The sequence below is a fragment of the Eulemur rufifrons genome, unplaced genomic scaffold (assembly GCF_041146395.1).
Source record: "Eulemur rufifrons isolate Redbay unplaced genomic scaffold, OSU_ERuf_1 scaffold_107, whole genome shotgun sequence".
Lineage (NCBI taxonomy): Eukaryota > Metazoa > Chordata > Mammalia > Primates > Lemuridae > Eulemur > Eulemur rufifrons.
The window spans coordinates 503350-519715 of record NW_027182889.1 but is presented as its reverse complement, the minus strand read 5'-3'; the positions used below and the strand labels follow the sequence as shown (position 1 = coordinate 519715).

The window sequence follows — 16366 nt, the reverse complement described above, 5'->3', positions numbered from 1 at the left end:
GATGCAGAGAAAGGCCCCATTCTTCCCAGGACCTCGGCCCGCCCCTGGCCCAGGGAGGCAGGAGGTGGCAGAGCTATCAGAGGCAAGTGACAAGGAGCAGGGTGGAGGTGAGAGGTGTAAAGATGTCCGGACCTGAGCAGCCTCCAGAGAAGAGGCAGGGAGGGGGGTGAGGACAGGGTTTGTTCACATCAGGAGTGAGAGTCCCTGAGCCCAGAGGGTCAATGCCACAGAGCTCAGGGTTCTGGCAGGAAGTGTCCAGCCAGGGGGAGGGCGAGTGTGAGCACAGATCGGGGGGTGCCCAGACGGAATGAGGCCGGCACCATGAGCTGAGCAGGACGCCTGCAGGGTGGGCACCGCTGGACTCCTGCTCCCTGGACGGGACCATGCCTGCGCAGGGGTCCCAGAGGGGCCTGCTGGGCGCCGTGAACTCCACCCCCACCGCCACCCCCCACCTCAGGCCGGCCGCCAACCAGACAGGACCCCAGTGCCTGGAGGTGTCCGTCCCCGACGGACTCTTCCTCTGCCTGGGGCTGGTGAGCTTGGTGGAGAACACGCTGGTGGTGGCCGCCATCGCCAAGAACCGCAACCTGCACTCGCCCATGTACTGCTTCATCTGCTGCCTGGCGCTGTCGGACCTGCTGGTGAGTGTGAGCAACCTGCTGGAGACGGCTGTCCTGCTGCTGCTGGAGGTGGGTGCCCTGGCAGCCCAGGCCACCGTGGTGCAGCAGCTGGGCAACGTCATCGACGTGCTCATCTGCAGCTCCATGGTGTCCAGCCTCTGCTCTCTGGGCGCCATCGCCATGGACCGCTACATCTCCATCTTCTACGCACTGCGCTATCACAGCATCGTGACGCTGGCCCGGGCGCGGCGGGCCATCGCTGCCGTCTGGGCGGCCAGCATCCTCTCCAGCACCCTCTTCATCACCTACTACGACCGCACAGCCGCCCTGCTCTGCCTGGTGGTCTTCTTCCTGGCCATGCTGGTGCTCATGGCCTTGCTGTACGTGCACATGCTCATCCAGGCATGCCAGCACGCCCAGGCCATCGCCCGGCTCCACAAGAGGCAGCACCCGGTGCAGCAGGGCTGGGGGCTCAAGGGTGCTGCCACCCTCACCATCCTGCTAGGTGTCTTCTTCCTCTGCTGGGGCCCCTTCTTCCTGCACCTCACGCTCATAGCCGTCTGCCCCCAGCACCCAACCTGCAGCTGCATCTTCAAGAACTTCAGGCTCTTCCTGGCCCTCATCATCTGCAACACCATCGTCGACCCCCTCATCTACGCCTTCCGCAGCCAGGAGCTCCGCAGGACGCTCAAGGAGGTGCTGCTGTTCTCCTGGTAGGCAGGGGCGGCTTCTGGTCTCCAGCCCAGCGGCTGGGCAGAGGGCGGTGGTGACATGATGTGGCCCTGATCCTGGATGAACTAAATGATCTGTGAAGGTGTTAAAGTGCAGACCCTCTGGGACCAGGGAAAGGGATGGGTGCCAACCTCCAGCAGACACCAACAGCAGGTGTGGGGAGAAGGAGGCAGGGCAGGCTGTGGGGCCTCGAGCTCCAGGCACCAGGGGCAGGACCCAGGCTCCTGAAGAAACATTCTCTGTCCACTCCCCACCCCCACCCCATCTCTTTTTTTTTTTTTTTTTTTTTTTTTGAGACAGGGTCTTGCTCTGTTGCTCAGGCTGGAGTGCAGTGGCACAATCACAGCTCACTGCAGCCTCGAACTGGGCTCAAGCAATCCTCCTGCCTCAGCCTCCTGAGTAGTGGGGACTACAGGTGCTCACCACCACACCTCATTGATTTTTTTTTTTTTAATTTTTGGTAGAGATGATGTCTCACCATGTTGCCCAGGCTGGTCTCGAACTCCTGACCCCAAGCAATCCTCCCAAAGTGCTGGGATTACAGGCGTGAGCCACCGTGCCTGGCCTCCACCCCATCTTTGCTGCCAACTCTCAGGCCTTACTTGTGCCCTCGTCAGCTGGGAGGTCTCTGGGATGAAAGAGCTACAAGGCCACGGACAAGGAGTGCTCCTGAGATGGCCTCAGGAGAAGGGGCTTTGTGACCAGACATATTCAGCCACAGCCTTGAAGCAGCTACTTCAGGAAGAAGTGAACTCCCGGCCCCACAGAGGCAGAGGCTGACCCCTGCTAGAGCCAGGGGTATGGCTCAGCGGTGACCAGGGAGCGGCAGACAGGGCCTGTCTGCCTGCACCGGCTCATGCCCCGCACACAGCTCGGGCAGACGCCTGCTCTGGCTGCAGTGGAGGCTGTTGTCCTGAACCCGTGACCAGTGCCTGGCAGCTCGGAGCCAGGAAACAGTCCGGTAATAAATGTGCCCAGCTGCAGACTCATCACACCCACCTTGGCCTCTTCCAGAAATTGCTTGAAGTTTGGGAGTGCAGGCACGGGGGAGGGGAAGGTGGCAGGGTGGGAGTCTCGAGGGGGAGCAGGAAGTCCCAGAGACCACGACTGGCCTGTGCGGGTGAGGTGACCACAGCCCCAGAAGGCTGCGTGCCTGTAGGGAGAGGACAGAGACCCCCGTCGGGCCCACCCCGATCCTCCTTCTTGACTTCCCCTCTGTGGTTACAAACCCCAGCTCCTCAGCACCCCCCAACACACACACACCCCAGTCACCTCGATGGTGACAAGACTCTGCACTGTCCCAGCCACCCAGCGGCAGCTGAGGTAGGACCCCACATCCCAGCCCTTTCTGTGACCTCAGCCGGAGCCTGTCCCTTTCCTAGCCCTGTCCCAGCAGCCCTTGCAGGCAAGATGCACTGTGAACGGGCCCACCCTGTCCTTTTCCAGTTTCCTGGAGGAGCCCCTGGCGTGGGGTGGGCCGGGCCGGGTCTGCCCAGCACTGCCCTTCCAGCAGTTGGGGGTCAGTGCTCGGCCTGAGAGCGTGTGAGGCAGGGCCTCTGAGGATGGGGGTGCTGCCAGGGGGTTCAGAAGTGGACAGGTCCAGGGCAGGCTGAAGTGCTGGCCTCAGGGCCGGGAGCTGGTTCCCGGCAGGGCCAGCCCTTGCTGGGAGACAGGACGGTGAGTCAGCCTTGCGCCTGGCACAGAAACCTCTGGGGACGGAGGAGGAGGAGCTGGTTGGCGTGATGCCCTCCCAGGAGGGAGGCGGTCCTGGCCTGCTGCGTGTGGCAGAGCTCCTGCCCTTGCTGAGTCAAGGAGACGCAGCCAAATGCTCACCCAGGACCCCTTGGACAGGGGCAGGGAGGGGCCCCAGGCATCGGGAAACCAACCACAGAAAGCCAACACGTCGTGGGGGAGGGGCATCTCTCAAGAACAAAAGAGCCATTTCTAGACTTGCCAAACTGGGAGCTTCTCTGGACAGAAGAGCGGTGCGGGGCCCCTGCTGTGCGCGCAGAGTGGACGCGGCCGGGCCGGCTTGCTCTCTGCGCCCTTGTGCAGCGGATGCTGCTCCTGGCCTGTCCGGCCTGTCCGGCCGTGGTGGCACTGAGCTGGGATTTTGTTACTGAAATTTCAGAAGGATGTTACATCTGACCCAGGAGAGGAGCCCAGTGGCGCGTGCGCATAGTATAACGCGTGCTTTGCACGCCCGTTTCGTCCCTTCCCACCCTTCTCTGACGGTGGGCTCTTCCCAGCTGTCCCCCGCGCTCCCTCCGCCACGCACACACCGTCTCCGCACACACCGGACATCGGGGACCTCGTCAGAAACCCCTGCCCAGCACCCCCAGCCTGGCTGGTCACTTGCCTGTCTTGTGTGTCCTTATGACAATCCCTGACACCGGTGCTGCCAGGTGCCGTGCACAAGGCACCCTCACGTCCAGGGCTCGTCGGGACCCCGCTGGCAGCCCCTCGGCAAGGGCAGTGGCCTCCTCCACCGCGGGACACGGCGCCGCCGCGCTCGGACCCAGGCGCTCCGAGACGCTCGTTTCTCCGCAGCGGGGTCAGGGTCTGCCCCGGCACCTTCTGCCTCCCCCGCCCCAAATGATCCCGCAAAGCTCAGGGAACCTTTCCCGCCACGGGACAGGGAGCTGGGACGCTGGGCGCTGGTCCCTAAGCGCGGGGTTAGACAGGCCCCCTCGCAAAGCCGCAGGGTGCGGCCGCCGCTGGGGGGGACCCCGGGAAGGCAGCGGGGAGCGCGGTGCCAAGGGGGCTTCTATTGTCTTCCCTGGAGGCCGCCGCCCCCCGCCGCAGCCCCCTGGGAGCCAGCCCCTCCCTGCGAGCCCGCGGCGGCGGAGGGGGGATGGGGAGCGGCGGGTCGGGGGGGAGGGGCGAGGGCCGGCGCGGGGCGCGGGGCGCGGGGCGCGGTGCTGATGCTGCGGAGCCCGGGCCACCCGCTGCGGCGGCGCCTGCGGATTGGCCGCCCGCGGTGACGTCACGGGGCGCGGCGGGCGGGCGCGGCTATAAGAGCGGGCGGCGGGGGCGGCGGACCCTCCGCAGCCAGCCCGGCCCATCCGCGCCCGTCCCGCAGCCGCCCGCAGACGCGCCCAGCATGAGGGAGATCGTGCACATCCAGGCCGGCCAGTGCGGCAACCAGATCGGGGCCAAGGTGAGGCTGCGCGCCGCCCCCGCCCGCCGGGCCCGCGTCCCCACCGCAGCCAGCCCGGGGAGGGAGGCGCGTGCACCGGGGCCGCACCCCGCGCCGCACCCGCCGCTGCGGAGCTGGGAACAAAGGGCCGTGCCCGGCCCCGCGCCGCGCGGCCAGGACGCGGGGGTCCTCGCCTTTCCTCTGCCCCCGCCGCCGGGTGACCGGGGCTGTCGGGCGCAGCGCGGGGCGGCCCTTACGCCTCGGCCGCGTCCACCCCTCGGCCCGCCCGGGGCTCTGCAGGTGCCGCCGGGCGCGCTCTGGGCGTGGCCCTCTCCGCTGCGGGCCGCGGGATGGGCCGAGTGGGCAGGTTTGGGTGGGGCTCTCCCCCAAGTCCTGATGGTTTCCTCTGCCAAACCCCCTACTGGAGCGACAGAACGTCCCCCAAGAGGCCGGCGCTGCCCTACTGTCCCCAACCTCGCTCTGACAGCCCTCGGCTCCCTAGCCCCCACCCTGTTCCTTTGTTAGAGGGGTTGGGCCTGGACTCAGGGTGACCTTGATCCGGGGCTGGACTATCTCTGAGCACAGCCCTGCCTGGGCAAATCCCCCTCCGAGCTGGACTGCGCCCACCCAGAGCCCCCGGGCTGGAGACTGGACATGGGAACAAAGCTCTGGGGTGTGGAGGCCGCGTCATCGCTCGCCTTTCTCTCTCCATTGTCGGCCCCGCTCACAGAGGCTGCTGCAGTGACCCTGCCGGGAGCCTGGGGAGGTGGCCTAATCGCTGCCTGAACTCACGAGGTCATGTCCTGTCCCGAGTCCTGGGAAGCTGTCCCTTGCCCAAGGTCACCCAGCAAGCGCAGACGAAGCCGGGCTGCCCGTTTGGCTCAGCCCCTGCAGGTGCCGCCCAGGCCTCAGGCGGGCGGGTCTCCCCTCGGGACCGTGTGGGGCGGCATGGCTTTGTCAGGACCAAGGCCAGGGACCCAGCTCAGGAGTGCCTCCCTTAAGGAGGCGGTGGCGGAGACAGGTCCTGGAGGGGAAGGGGCCACGGAAAGCCTTCCTCTGGAGGCTGTTGCCATAGAAACCATGCAGGAACAAAAAGCTAATTACGACAGGGCTGGGCAGCCACGTGGCTGACATGTAAATTGCAACTTTGGCTTCTGGGTGGTGGTGCCTGAGGGGGGCAGGGAGAGGCCCCATAGCAGGAAGACTTGCTAATCACCCCGAAAGACAGCTGTGCCTGCCAAGCAGAGGGGCTGGGGGAGGAGAGGCCTGGGGGACAGTGGCCACAAATCAAATGAAGACTCCCAGGGCCGCCTCTGACAGCTGCCCTGGCCTGCTGGGAGGGGTTGGGGGCTCACTGATGTGGTCACTGGGCCCAGGCATGCCCTGAGCATCTGCTCCTGGGAGGGCCAGGGGTCACTGGGGGGAGGGAGGACAGGCAGCCCTGAGGCCTGCCTGGTTCTCCTCCTCCTCCAGCAGGGCCGGGATGTGCCCAGAGTCGAGAGCCCGGGCGGAGAGGCCAGGCCCACACTGCAGACACCTCCTGGGGCTCTGTGGGCAGAGGTAGCCGCCTAAGTGCTGGACAATGTCCTGGGCTGAGATTTGTTCTGCTTCTCAGCACAGTGGTACTTAGGTTTTTCCATTACTTTTTATTCCTTTTGAGTTGTTTTTCTAATTTATGTTTGTTTAAAAATTAATATTTGATTCTTTTTAACAGTGCAAACAGCAGAGAAGTAAATTTTCTTGAGGGGGCCATAGGCTCTCCCTCCCCCACTGCTGCCTTCTGTGGGAACCAGTGCAAGTAAAGCAGCCCAGTGGTTTCCGTCCAGCCCTCTCGCCCTGGACGGTCTCCAGAGATCAACCCCCAAGCCCTCTGGGCCAGCCCCATACGGGGATTTGGGCTCATCCGCCCCCACAGACAGGCGCCCCTGTCACCGGTGTAGCTGCAGCAGGTGGGGGTGTCACAGGTTTTCCCTGCCCAGCAGCAGCAGCTGGCCGGGTGGCCAAGCGGGGCTGCTCTCCTGCTCTGGGGTCCTAGTGTGCTGCCTGGCTCAGAGGGGCCCACCCACTCTGGGGAGGGACCTGGCTGGGGGTAGGGTGTCGTGCAGGGCGGTGAGGGTGATCTCAGGCTAGAAGCAAACAGGCTCCTCCTAAGTGGTAACGTGATTCATCACAATTTGCCCTGGGGCGTTAGCGCAGTGATGTGGGGAGACGGGTCTGGCCCTCCCCCGGGACCAGGAAACCTCAAAGCTCTGGGACGTCGAGCCACTTGCCTGCCTCACACACAGGAGAGGGAAAGCTGGGGGGGACTCACGACCCCCCCAAAAGGAGCAGATGAGTCTCCTGGTTTTCTTTGGTGGGGTCTTGGGCTCCGACCCCGTTCTCCTCCCCCGGAGGGGCAGGGCAGTCCTGAGCCGTCTGGAAGGAGCCTTTGTCTGCGCCGCTGCCAGCTGCCAGGGACCCCCGGCCGCCCCCGCCTCCCGGCCGCTGGGCGGAGCCTGTGGGGCGGGGCCCCGACCCGGCGGCGGGAGGGACCGGGCTGTCCTGGTCCCCGTGAGGCTGTGGGTGGGGCCGGGGGCTGGGGGGCGGGTGTCTGGGGTCCCGGAGGGGCTCAAACCGAGAGCCGGGAGGGAGCGGCTGTCCTGGTCCCCATGAGGCTGTGGGTGGGGCCGGGGACTGGGGGGGGCAGGTGTCTGGGGTCCTGGAGGGGCTCAAACCGAGAGCCGGGAGGGACCGGGCTGTCCTGGTCCCCGTGAGGCTGTGGGTGGGGCCGGGGGCTGGGGGGGGGGCGGGTGTCTGGGGTCCTGGAGGGGCTCAAACCGAGAGCCGGGAGGGACCGGGCTGTCCTGGTCCCCGTGAAGCTGTGGGTGGGGCCGGGGGCTGGGGGGCAGGTGTCTGGGGTCCCGGAGGGGCTCAAACCGAGAGCCGGGAGGGACCGGGCTGTCCTGGTCCCCATGAGGCTGTGGGTGGGGCCGGGGACTGGGGGGGGCAGGTGTCTGGGGTCCTGGAGGGGCTCAAACCGAGATCCGGGAGGGACCGGGCTGTCCTGGTCCCCATGAGGCTGTGGGTGGGGCCGGGGACTGGGGGGGGCAGGTGTCTGGGGTCCTGGAGGGGCTCAAACCGAGAGCCGGGAGGGAGCGGCTGTCCTGGTCCCCGTGAGGCTGTGGGTGGGGCCGGGGGCTGGGGGGGGGCGGGTGTCTGGGGTCCCGGAGGGGCTCAAACCGAGAGCCGGGAGGGAGCGGGCTGTCCTGGTCCCCGTGAGGCTGTGGGTGGGGCCGGGGGCTGGGGGGCGGGTGTCTGGGGTCCCGGAGGGGCTCAAACCGAGAGCCGGGAGGGAGCGGCTGTCCTGGTCCCCGTGAGGCTGTGGGTGGGGCCGGGGGCTGGGGGGCGGGTGTCTGGGGTCCCGGAGGGGCTCAAACCGAGAGCGCCGCGCCCGCTCGCCGCAGCCCAGCTGTGCTCGGAGGAGCCGAGCGCGTCAGCACCGCGGACAGCGCCCGCGAGAGGAGCCCGGCCCGGGCCGAGCGCCACGCGTCCTCGGGCAGTTTTCTTTGCTGTGGTGATGCTAACAACGTAATTCACAAAATTATGTTTTATTATTTATTAAATATGCCGCATAATATATTTTACTAAGATACTTTAGTTTAAATAATGTTTTTTATTAATTTTAACTACAAAAGCAATTATTAATACAGTCTCCTTGTTAAAAAAAAAAGTAAAACATTGCAGATCAGGCTAAAGTGCCATTTAACCGTCTCTCTAGGTCCCCTCTCCAGATGAGGACAAGGTTTCTTTTCTGTCCATTTTATTTATTTGTGCCTATGGCTTTAAAACTTTAAATGGCATCTAAAACCTTTTAACAAAATGAAGCCAACGTTTGCGGAATGCTTTTATGTCAAGCCTTGTGCTGTCACTAGATGTGGGTCTTGCGAGCACGTCCATCTCACAGATGAGAAAACTGAGGTCCTGAAAGGCAGAGTCCCTGGCCCAGAGCCACCTGCTCATCGCTTCCCACTCGGTAAAGAACTTCCCGTAGAAGTGTCACCACAGCACAGCGACTAAACGCTCTTGGTTGAGCTCATTCCTCCTCTACAAGGGCTGGAAGCTGTGGGTTCCCTGAATCCAGAGACTTGGGGTGCCCCGGGGCAGTGAGGACCAAGGCCCCAGGTCTGGCATGTCACCATCACCGAAATGGAGGGAACTCAGAGGCAGCCTCGTGGGCCAAGCACCAAGTAGGAAGCTCAGACCAGGCCACAGTGATTTCTGTGATTTTATTTGTCTAATGAAAAACTTAGTGCAAAAAGAAGAATAAAACTTAGCAACGATGAAATGCACAAAAGGGAAGAGCAACCCGGTCCTCACCCTCGCAGAGGTGGCTTCTGGTTACAGTCTCTTGGGAGACACCTGCGCGTTTTATAAGAATTACTCTGTTCATACTCCTAAGCTTTTTAAAAAATTTATTTTTAACTAATCTTTTTTGAAAAGCTAACATGCTCATGACAAAATTCCAACAGTGCCAAGGGACATGCAGTGAAGAGAAGTCTCTGTCCCCCACGCTGGGACCTGCCCCGGCACCGCGTTCTGTGTGTGTCTGAGACACACATATGTAGATAAGCATGTGCAAACCGTTTTCTAACCTGCTCTTCCCACTGAGCAACCTTTCCGCCAGGCCACGACTCACATCAGTGGCCCTTTGTTTTGGGAGACTTCGTACCCATGAACTCGTCTGAAAGTCACTCCGGCCCTGAGAGCAAGAAGGAGGCGCCCTGGGGCAGGCCAGGCAGCCCTGGGAAGCTGGGCGGCATGTGACCCATGAGGCTTGCTGCCCGCACGTGCAGACACTGTGCTCCAGGACGGCCTGGGCAGTGTCCCTGGGATGTGGCCGCACTTTTCTACCGGCCTTCCTGTCCCCCAGGGTGTGTGCACACTCTTGTGTTAATAATTCTACGGAGCACTATCTGCCACACACCATTCGCAGGCTTTGCACACATTAGCTCACTTTATTCTCACAAAGACCTGTCATCAGGCCTGTCGTACAGATGGGGGCACTGAGGCGCAGAGAACCCTTGTGACCTGCCCGAGGCCACACAGCTGGGGGAGGGCCGGGGCTGGGCTGTGGCCCCGGGAGGTGCAGCCCCTGAGTGTGCGCCCTGGGAGGAGAGTTTGAGAAGCACTTTCCGTTCCTGCCCAGCTAGTGAGAGAATGAGTCCCGGGACTGGGACAGTGCCAGCTCCACACGGACAGTTTGGGTGACCTCAGGCAAGTCATTTCCCACTCGGGACCCCAGTGGCGCCTCTGCAGACCCAGCTGAGGATGCGCAGTGAGACTGGCTCCCGGGGTCCCTGGGGTTCCTGTGGCTGAGGCCGGTGATGCTCAGGATGCCGCCGGGTGCTGGACGGTTTGCTCTGACACTCAGGGGCAGGTACTGTGGCCAAAAGTATGAACTGAACCCTGGGCCTCCGAACCCTGCTCTGCCACCTCCTGTGAGCCATTCTCTGCCTTTTCTGTGCCTCAGTTTCCTTGTCTGAAAAGAAGAAATAACAAAACTACCCCTCAGCGTGTTTATTACCAAGTCCCCTTTGCAGAGGAGTCACCTGGCCAAGGCCCCTGCCCGGCAAGCACACGGCTGGGTTGGGAACCTGGGGCTGTGTCAGCCGAGCCCCGAGCCAGCCTGGGGACCTGGGGACCCTGGGCAGGCAGACATTGGTGTGCGCCCCTATTGGGACAACTTCCTGAGAGACGACAGAACGTGGGGCCCTTTTCTAAAGCCGCTCAACAGGGCTAGTGAAGGCCGTGGGGACAAGGCCCCGATTTTATACCCAGGGCTATAAGGCTTTGGGAGGGAAAGGGCCTGGCAGGGGGTCATGGCCACCTGCTGACCCCTCCTGTCCCGCTCCTCCTACAGTTCTGGGAAGTCATCAGTGACGAGCATGGCATAGACCCCAGCGGCAACTACGTGGGGGACTCGGACCTGCAGCTGGAGCGGATCAGCGTCTACTACAACGAGGCCTCCTGTGAGCACCTGCCCAGCCCCCACCCTCCCCCCCAGGGAGCACCTGGATTGGCTGGGTCCTGGCTCCTCTGCCCCCCAAGAGGCCAGCAGGCATAACTGGATAGTGGGTGTCCAGACTCAGAATAAAAATAACAAATCGGCCGGGCGCGGTGGCTCATGCCTGTAATCCTAGCACTCTGGGAGGCCGAGGCAGGAGCTTTGCTTGAGACCATCCTGGACGATAGCGAGACCCTGTTTGTACAAAAAGTTAAAAAATCAGCCAGGCATGGTGGCTCCTGCCTGTGGTCCCAGCTACTGGGGAGGCTGAGGCAGGAAGAGCCCTTGAGCCCAGGAGTTCCAGGCTGCAGTGAGCTAGGCTGACGATACGGCACTCCAGCCTGAGTGACAGAGAGAGAGAGACGCTTTTTCTTAAACACACACACACATTTAATGATCATGCAGCCTTTGTACAGGCAGGGGAAGGAGGCTCTGGTTGCTGCACCCTGGGGGCTGGGGCACGGGAGAGTCCAGAGCAAGGGATCATCTGGTCCCTTGGAGAGCTTGACCAAGAGCCATTTAGCAATTGGTACAAAGTGATTTCCATAACAAAGTAGTGAAATACTAACCTGCCCAGATGGACGTGTGAGTTGATCCTGCCTGTTCTGGGGCGTTGACCCGCCCCTTCCACACAGCTAACGGGGCAGTAAGTTGCCCAAACTCACCTTTGGCTCCGGGCCCCTCTGACTGCAGAGTCCAATCTCACAGGGTTGGAACAGGGCTGTGGCAGGCATGGCAGGGAGGGAGGCCCCCTAATCACTAAGCCCCTGTCCCCTCAGCTCACAAGTATGTGCCTCGGGCCATCCTGGTGGACCTGGAGCCTGGGACCATGGACAGCGTCCGGTCTGGGGCCTTCGGGCATCTCTTCAGGCCTGACAACTTCATCTTCGGTAAGTTTCCCCTGCTCGGTCTCTGGCCCCTTCGCAGGCCAACCCAGGGTGTTGGACACGAAGAACAAAGTCGGCTCCTCCCTGTGATCTTGCAGGGTGGGGACTGACCTCTCCATTTTACAGTTGGGCACTGGGAGCCCAGAGAGTGGACCCTGCAGGAAACAGACACCACTCATGTAGTTCGAGCACAGTGAGGTGTAGAACAGAAATGACCTTAGAGAATTGTTATCAAAGTGGGGCCTCCGAGGACTCTGGAAGTGATGACGCGCGGCCTTGCTGTGACGCTCTCGTGCCCGTGCCTGCAGCAGGGCCCTGGATGCTCTCCCAGAAACAGGGCCTCACACTTCTGCCTTCCAGACCCCAGAATGCCCAGCTGACAGTTGCTGACTCACACCCAGCCCTGGCCAGCCCGAGAGACTGTCTCCCCTCAGGAGAGAGCCAAGGCTGTGGCCTGACTCCAGGTCTCAGCTCCCTGTCCAGAGCCGTCAACACCGGGCACCATGCCGCTGGGGTCCCCGGCACGCAGCAGCGTGGCTCGGGAAGGCTCGCAGGTGTGAGAAGCTGTGCTCGGTGGGGCCCACTTAATGGAAGAGAAAGTAGAGACACTGGGCTTCCACAGCAGCCCTCTGGGATGTCCACGCAGGGGCTGGAGGCCTGGAGAGCCCTTAGCCCCTGTCTGTCTCCTCCTCCTCCTCTCCCCCACAGGTCAGAGTGGGGCTGGCAACAACTGGGCCAAGGGCCACTACACGGAGGGCGCGGAGCTGGTGGACTCGGTCCTGGACGTGGTGCGGAAGGAGTGTGAGAATTGCGACTGCCTGCAGGGCTTCCAGCTGACGCACTCGCTGGGCGGGGGCACGGGGTCCGGCATGGGCACCCTGCTCATCAGCAAGGTGCGCGAGGAGTACCCCGACCGCATCATGAACACCTTCAGCGTGGTGCCCTCGCCCAAGGTGTCGGACACGGTGGTGGAGCCCTACAACGCCACCCTGTCCATCCACCAGCTGGTGGAGAACACGGACGAGACCTACTGCATCGACAACGAGGCGCTCTACGACATCTGCTTCCGCACGCTCAAGCTGGCCACGCCCACCTACGGGGACCTCAACCACCTGGTGTCAGCCACCATGAGCGGGGTCACCACCTCGCTGCGCTTCCCGGGCCAGCTCAATGCCGACCTGCGCAAGCTGGCCGTGAACATGGTGCCCTTCCCGCGCCTGCACTTCTTCATGCCGGGCTTCGCGCCACTCACAGCCCGCGGCAGCCAGCAGTACCGCGCCCTCACGGTGCCCGAGCTCACCCAGCAGATGTTCGACGCCAAGAACATGATGGCCGCCTGCGACCCGCGCCACGGCCGCTACCTGACGGTGGCCACCGTCTTCCGGGGCCGCATGTCCATGAAGGAGGTGGACGAGCAGATGCTGGCCATCCAGAGCAAGAACAGCAGCTACTTCGTGGAGTGGATCCCCAACAACGTCAAGGTGGCTGTGTGCGACATCCCGCCCCGCGGCCTGAAGATGTCCTCCACCTTCATCGGCAACAGCACGGCCATCCAGGAGCTGTTCAAGCGCATCTCGGAGCAGTTCACGGCCATGTTCCGGCGCAAGGCCTTCCTGCACTGGTACACCGGCGAGGGCATGGACGAGATGGAGTTCACCGAGGCCGAGAGCAACATGAACGACCTGGTGTCCGAGTACCAGCAGTACCAGGACGCCACGGCCGAGGAGGAGGGCGAGATGTACGAAGACGAGGAGGAGGAGTCGGAAGCCCAGGGCCCCAAGTGAAGCAGCTCGCAGCCGGGGTGTGGGGCCGGGGTGCTCCGCCCCCAGCGCCATTAGCTACCGACAGCCCCCCGCTTTGCTCCCCACCAGCTCGGAGGCCCGAGTCCTTGTCCTCCAGCACTGATGGCCGCCCCACCCCCGCCCACTGGGCTCCGTCTCCCACCATAGGGCATCTCTGTCGTGTGTCCCGTTTGTCTCTGACTTACTGTGGCTCCAGCCCTGATGGTTTATGGTTGGTTCTGTTTTTTTATTGGTTTGTGTTTATATTTTGGGGGATACTTAATAAATCTACCGCTGTCAGATACCCCTTCCTGGTGTTGGAGATTTCTTTTTATTCTGGAAGTTGGATTCAGCGGGGGTGAGCTGGGGCAGGCAGGGAGGCCCGGGGGCCGCAGGGCTGGTTGCTGAGACAGGACTGTGCTTGTAGCCAGAAGAGGTCTCAAGGCACAGCTCCGGGAGAAGGGATGGGCTGGGACAAAGCGTCCTTCCGGAACCCGCCGTGTGGTTCTCCTGTGACATGGAAACTGGCCTCCCGCAGGGTGACCCACGTTCCAGAGCTTTCTTCTGGCTGGTCTGCATGCAGAAGGTTGGGGCAGGCGGCCCTCGCCAGGGCGAAGCTGAGGCCCGAAGCCTGGCGCCTGAGCCAGGGAGGGAGGGAGGGGAGCCCTGAGCAGCCCCTGAAAAAACAAATGTGTGTTGGGAGTCTCAGGGCTTGGGCTCTGGGAAGGGGTCGGTGAGATGTGGCCACAGGCCCCAGAGCCAGGCACAGGGGAGCCGCAAGCTGGCTCCACGCACCCCGAGGTCACTTCCTGTGGATGCAGGACAGAGGTGTTCATGGGCCCCCACGTCCTGTGTCCTGCAGGGAAAGGCTGAGGCCCAGAGAGGCCATGGGCTGGGGCAGAGCTGGGGCCACAGGAGAGACGACTGTGGCTTCTGATGGGGGGATCCACTGCCAAACCCCAGCCCAGCTCAGAGGGAGCCGGGGATAAACATCCCAACCTCTGCACCCTCTGGTCTCCGGCTGAGGCCGCGCACCGGCCGAACTTGGCTGGAAGCCGGGACCGGAGACCCATCAGGGCTCCCACTCAGGCCAGCGTGCGCAGACGGACGGCCAGGAAGAGTGAAGTGGGCCTGGGGGAGGCATCCGCCCCTCATCTAGCCTGTCATTTAGTCACCCGAATATCCCTCCACCAGAAGGGACTTCTATGCCGTTCCCTGCCATGCCCCTCACACGCAGAAGGATGTCTGACTCACGGTAGGTATTCAATAAACACTTGCTGAATAAACGGCTTAAGTTATAGTCCCTCCTGTAACAAGGGGTCTCGACGAGGAGCAGTCCCAGGGCTGCTCTCTTCGTCCAAGGACGCGTGTTCTTTCCCTCTTTCAGCGGCCTGTCCTCCTGTCCCAGGATCACTGCCACTGCTCCAGACATCACAGCTAGGTCAGGGGCAGAAAAGGGGGGCTTCTCCTCTTGTGCCTCCTGGGGATGAACCCCCAGCAAGTGTCGCCTCGTGGTTCCTTGGCCTGACTTGGATACCTGTTCTTCAACCGACGCCTGGCGAGAGGAGTAGAATTACTCCAAATGGTTTTCATAAATCAACGTCACCCACTGAGGCAGACAAGGAACGATGGGAACGAAACGCCCTGGGTGTAGGGAGGTGGGGTTGGGGACACACGCGAGAGGGTGTCTGCAGACAGCTGGGCGGTGTCCGAGGACAGCACCGGGGGGTGGGGACTTTGAGGAAGGCAGAGCCTGGATGCTGAGCCACAGGCAGGAGGACGGTGCCTGGCGGCCACCTCCAGATCCCCCTGAGCTGTGGGGACGCAGCCCCTCGGGGAACAACCCGGAGACCCTGTGACAATTAAGGGAATGAAACCAAGGGTTGCAGACGGCCCCAGCAGCTCCAGGGCAGAATAGGCCACCCCAGTGGGTGGGGACAGCGAGCAGGCCCAGCAGAGGCTGGGTGGCCGTGGGCTGGGAGGGTGAGGCTGATGTCCAACTGAGGGGACACGTCCCTTTCCTCCTCCCCCACCCCCTCTGTCACAGACCTCCCAGTGTTGGAGCGCTGAGAGCGCTTCCGAAGGTTGTTCTCCAAGTGCTGTGCGCCCGACAGCTCGCACCGTCCGAAGATGGCCCCGGGGTACCTTCCCCCCACAGGCTGTCCGCGCTGGGACCTTTCCGCTCTCCCATCGAGAGGTGGAGACTAACTCCCCTCCTACTGAACCCGAAATGCCTTCGTCATGCCTCTGTAAGAAAACCTGGAAGTGACGCATGACCTCCAAGGCCACACAGCCCCTGCCTGGTTCTCGGGAGCTTCCTCTTGAACGCCACAGCATGCTGTGAGAAGCACAGGCCACGAGGAGAGGCCACGCGTGGACATCTGGACGTGCCAGGCGCTCCAGCCTGAGTTGGACTGCACAGAGGCCGCACAGAGCTCCAGCGTGTGCAGGTGCCTACCAGGCCGTGTCGCGGGGCAAGAACAAGCCAGCCCGTTGTGTCTGACTTCCTGACCCACACAACTCATGAACGTAACCACATGGTTCTTAAAGGCTGTGTTTTAAGGTGGTTTTTCTGCATAGTAATGGATACCCTCGAGAGACCGCTGGGGGCTGCACCCGGCACACCGTTCCGGCTCCTCCTGGCAGCTCGGGCTCTGGCTCCTCCTGGAGTCTGGAGTCTGCCGGCCGCTGTGGTGAGAGGCCGCGTCTCCCCACCCTTGGAGTCTCAGCTGAGTCGAGGGAAGAGTCTGGAACCTCGTCCAGCCAGCTCTCAGCTCCTCGCACAGGTAAAGCATATACACGGCCGTTCTCTCTCCTCACAGTAACCCTAGGAAGGTTCTGGAAGGGAAGCTGAGCACACGCAGCTTCGGCGACTGGCCAGGCCACACCACTAGCGAGTGGCAGGGCAGCAGCTCCACCTCTGACGTCCGACGAGGAATCCTGGTGTCCAGGACGGGCTGCCGCCCCCCCTCGTCCCCTTGCTGGCTGGGGGGTTGGTGTGGGCAACGTCAGAAACAAAATGTCAACAGATTGAACTTAAGGAACTAATTGGCTTTTATTAGCGACTCAGCAGTCAGGCAGCAGCTGGTCCATGAACCAGAAAGATGCTTCGATGAGCTGGGCAGAGGTCGGCTTTATAGGAAGAAAAGGCTGAAGAAAGTAGA

General features: G+C 62.6%; 1 protein-coding gene across 3 annotated transcripts; it reads left to right on the top strand.

Annotated features, from left to right (window-relative positions):
* The first annotated feature begins 383 nt into the window (after positions 1-383).
* On the top strand, positions 384-13205 carry LOC138379641 (tubulin beta-3 chain). 3 transcript variants are annotated; one of them, XM_069464783.1, is made up of 6 exons: positions 384-1333; positions 1753-1754; positions 1948-2099; positions 10391-10499; positions 11314-11424; positions 12130-13205. In XM_069464783.1, exons 1-6 carry the CDS (start codon positions 384-386, stop codon positions 13203-13205), a joined length of 2400 nt encoding a protein of 799 aa, XP_069320884.1. The 3 variants fall into 3 exon arrangements, with proteins under 3 accessions (XP_069320884.1, XP_069320885.1, XP_069320886.1); XM_069464784.1 differs by lacking the exons at positions 384-1333; positions 1753-1754; positions 1948-2099 and adding an exon at positions 4456-4512; XM_069464785.1 differs by lacking the exons at positions 384-1333; positions 1753-1754; positions 1948-2099; positions 10391-10499 and adding an exon at positions 4456-4512 and having other exon boundaries at positions 11322-11424.
* Positions 13206-16366: the final 3161 nt, after the last annotated feature.

Excerpts from the sequence above, each read along its gene's own strand:
- LOC138379641 (XM_069464783.1), top strand. The coding sequence starts at position 384 with ATGCCTGCGCAGGGGTCCCAGAGGGGCCTGCTGGGCGCCGTGAACTCC. Across the intron at positions 10,500-11,313 it reads CTACTACAACGAGGCCTCCT|CTCACAAGTATGTGCCTCGG; the intron begins GTGAGCACCTGC and ends CTGTCCCCTCAG. Across the intron at positions 11,425-12,129 it reads GCCTGACAACTTCATCTTCG|GTCAGAGTGGGGCTGGCAAC; the intron begins GTAAGTTTCCCC and ends TCTCCCCCACAG.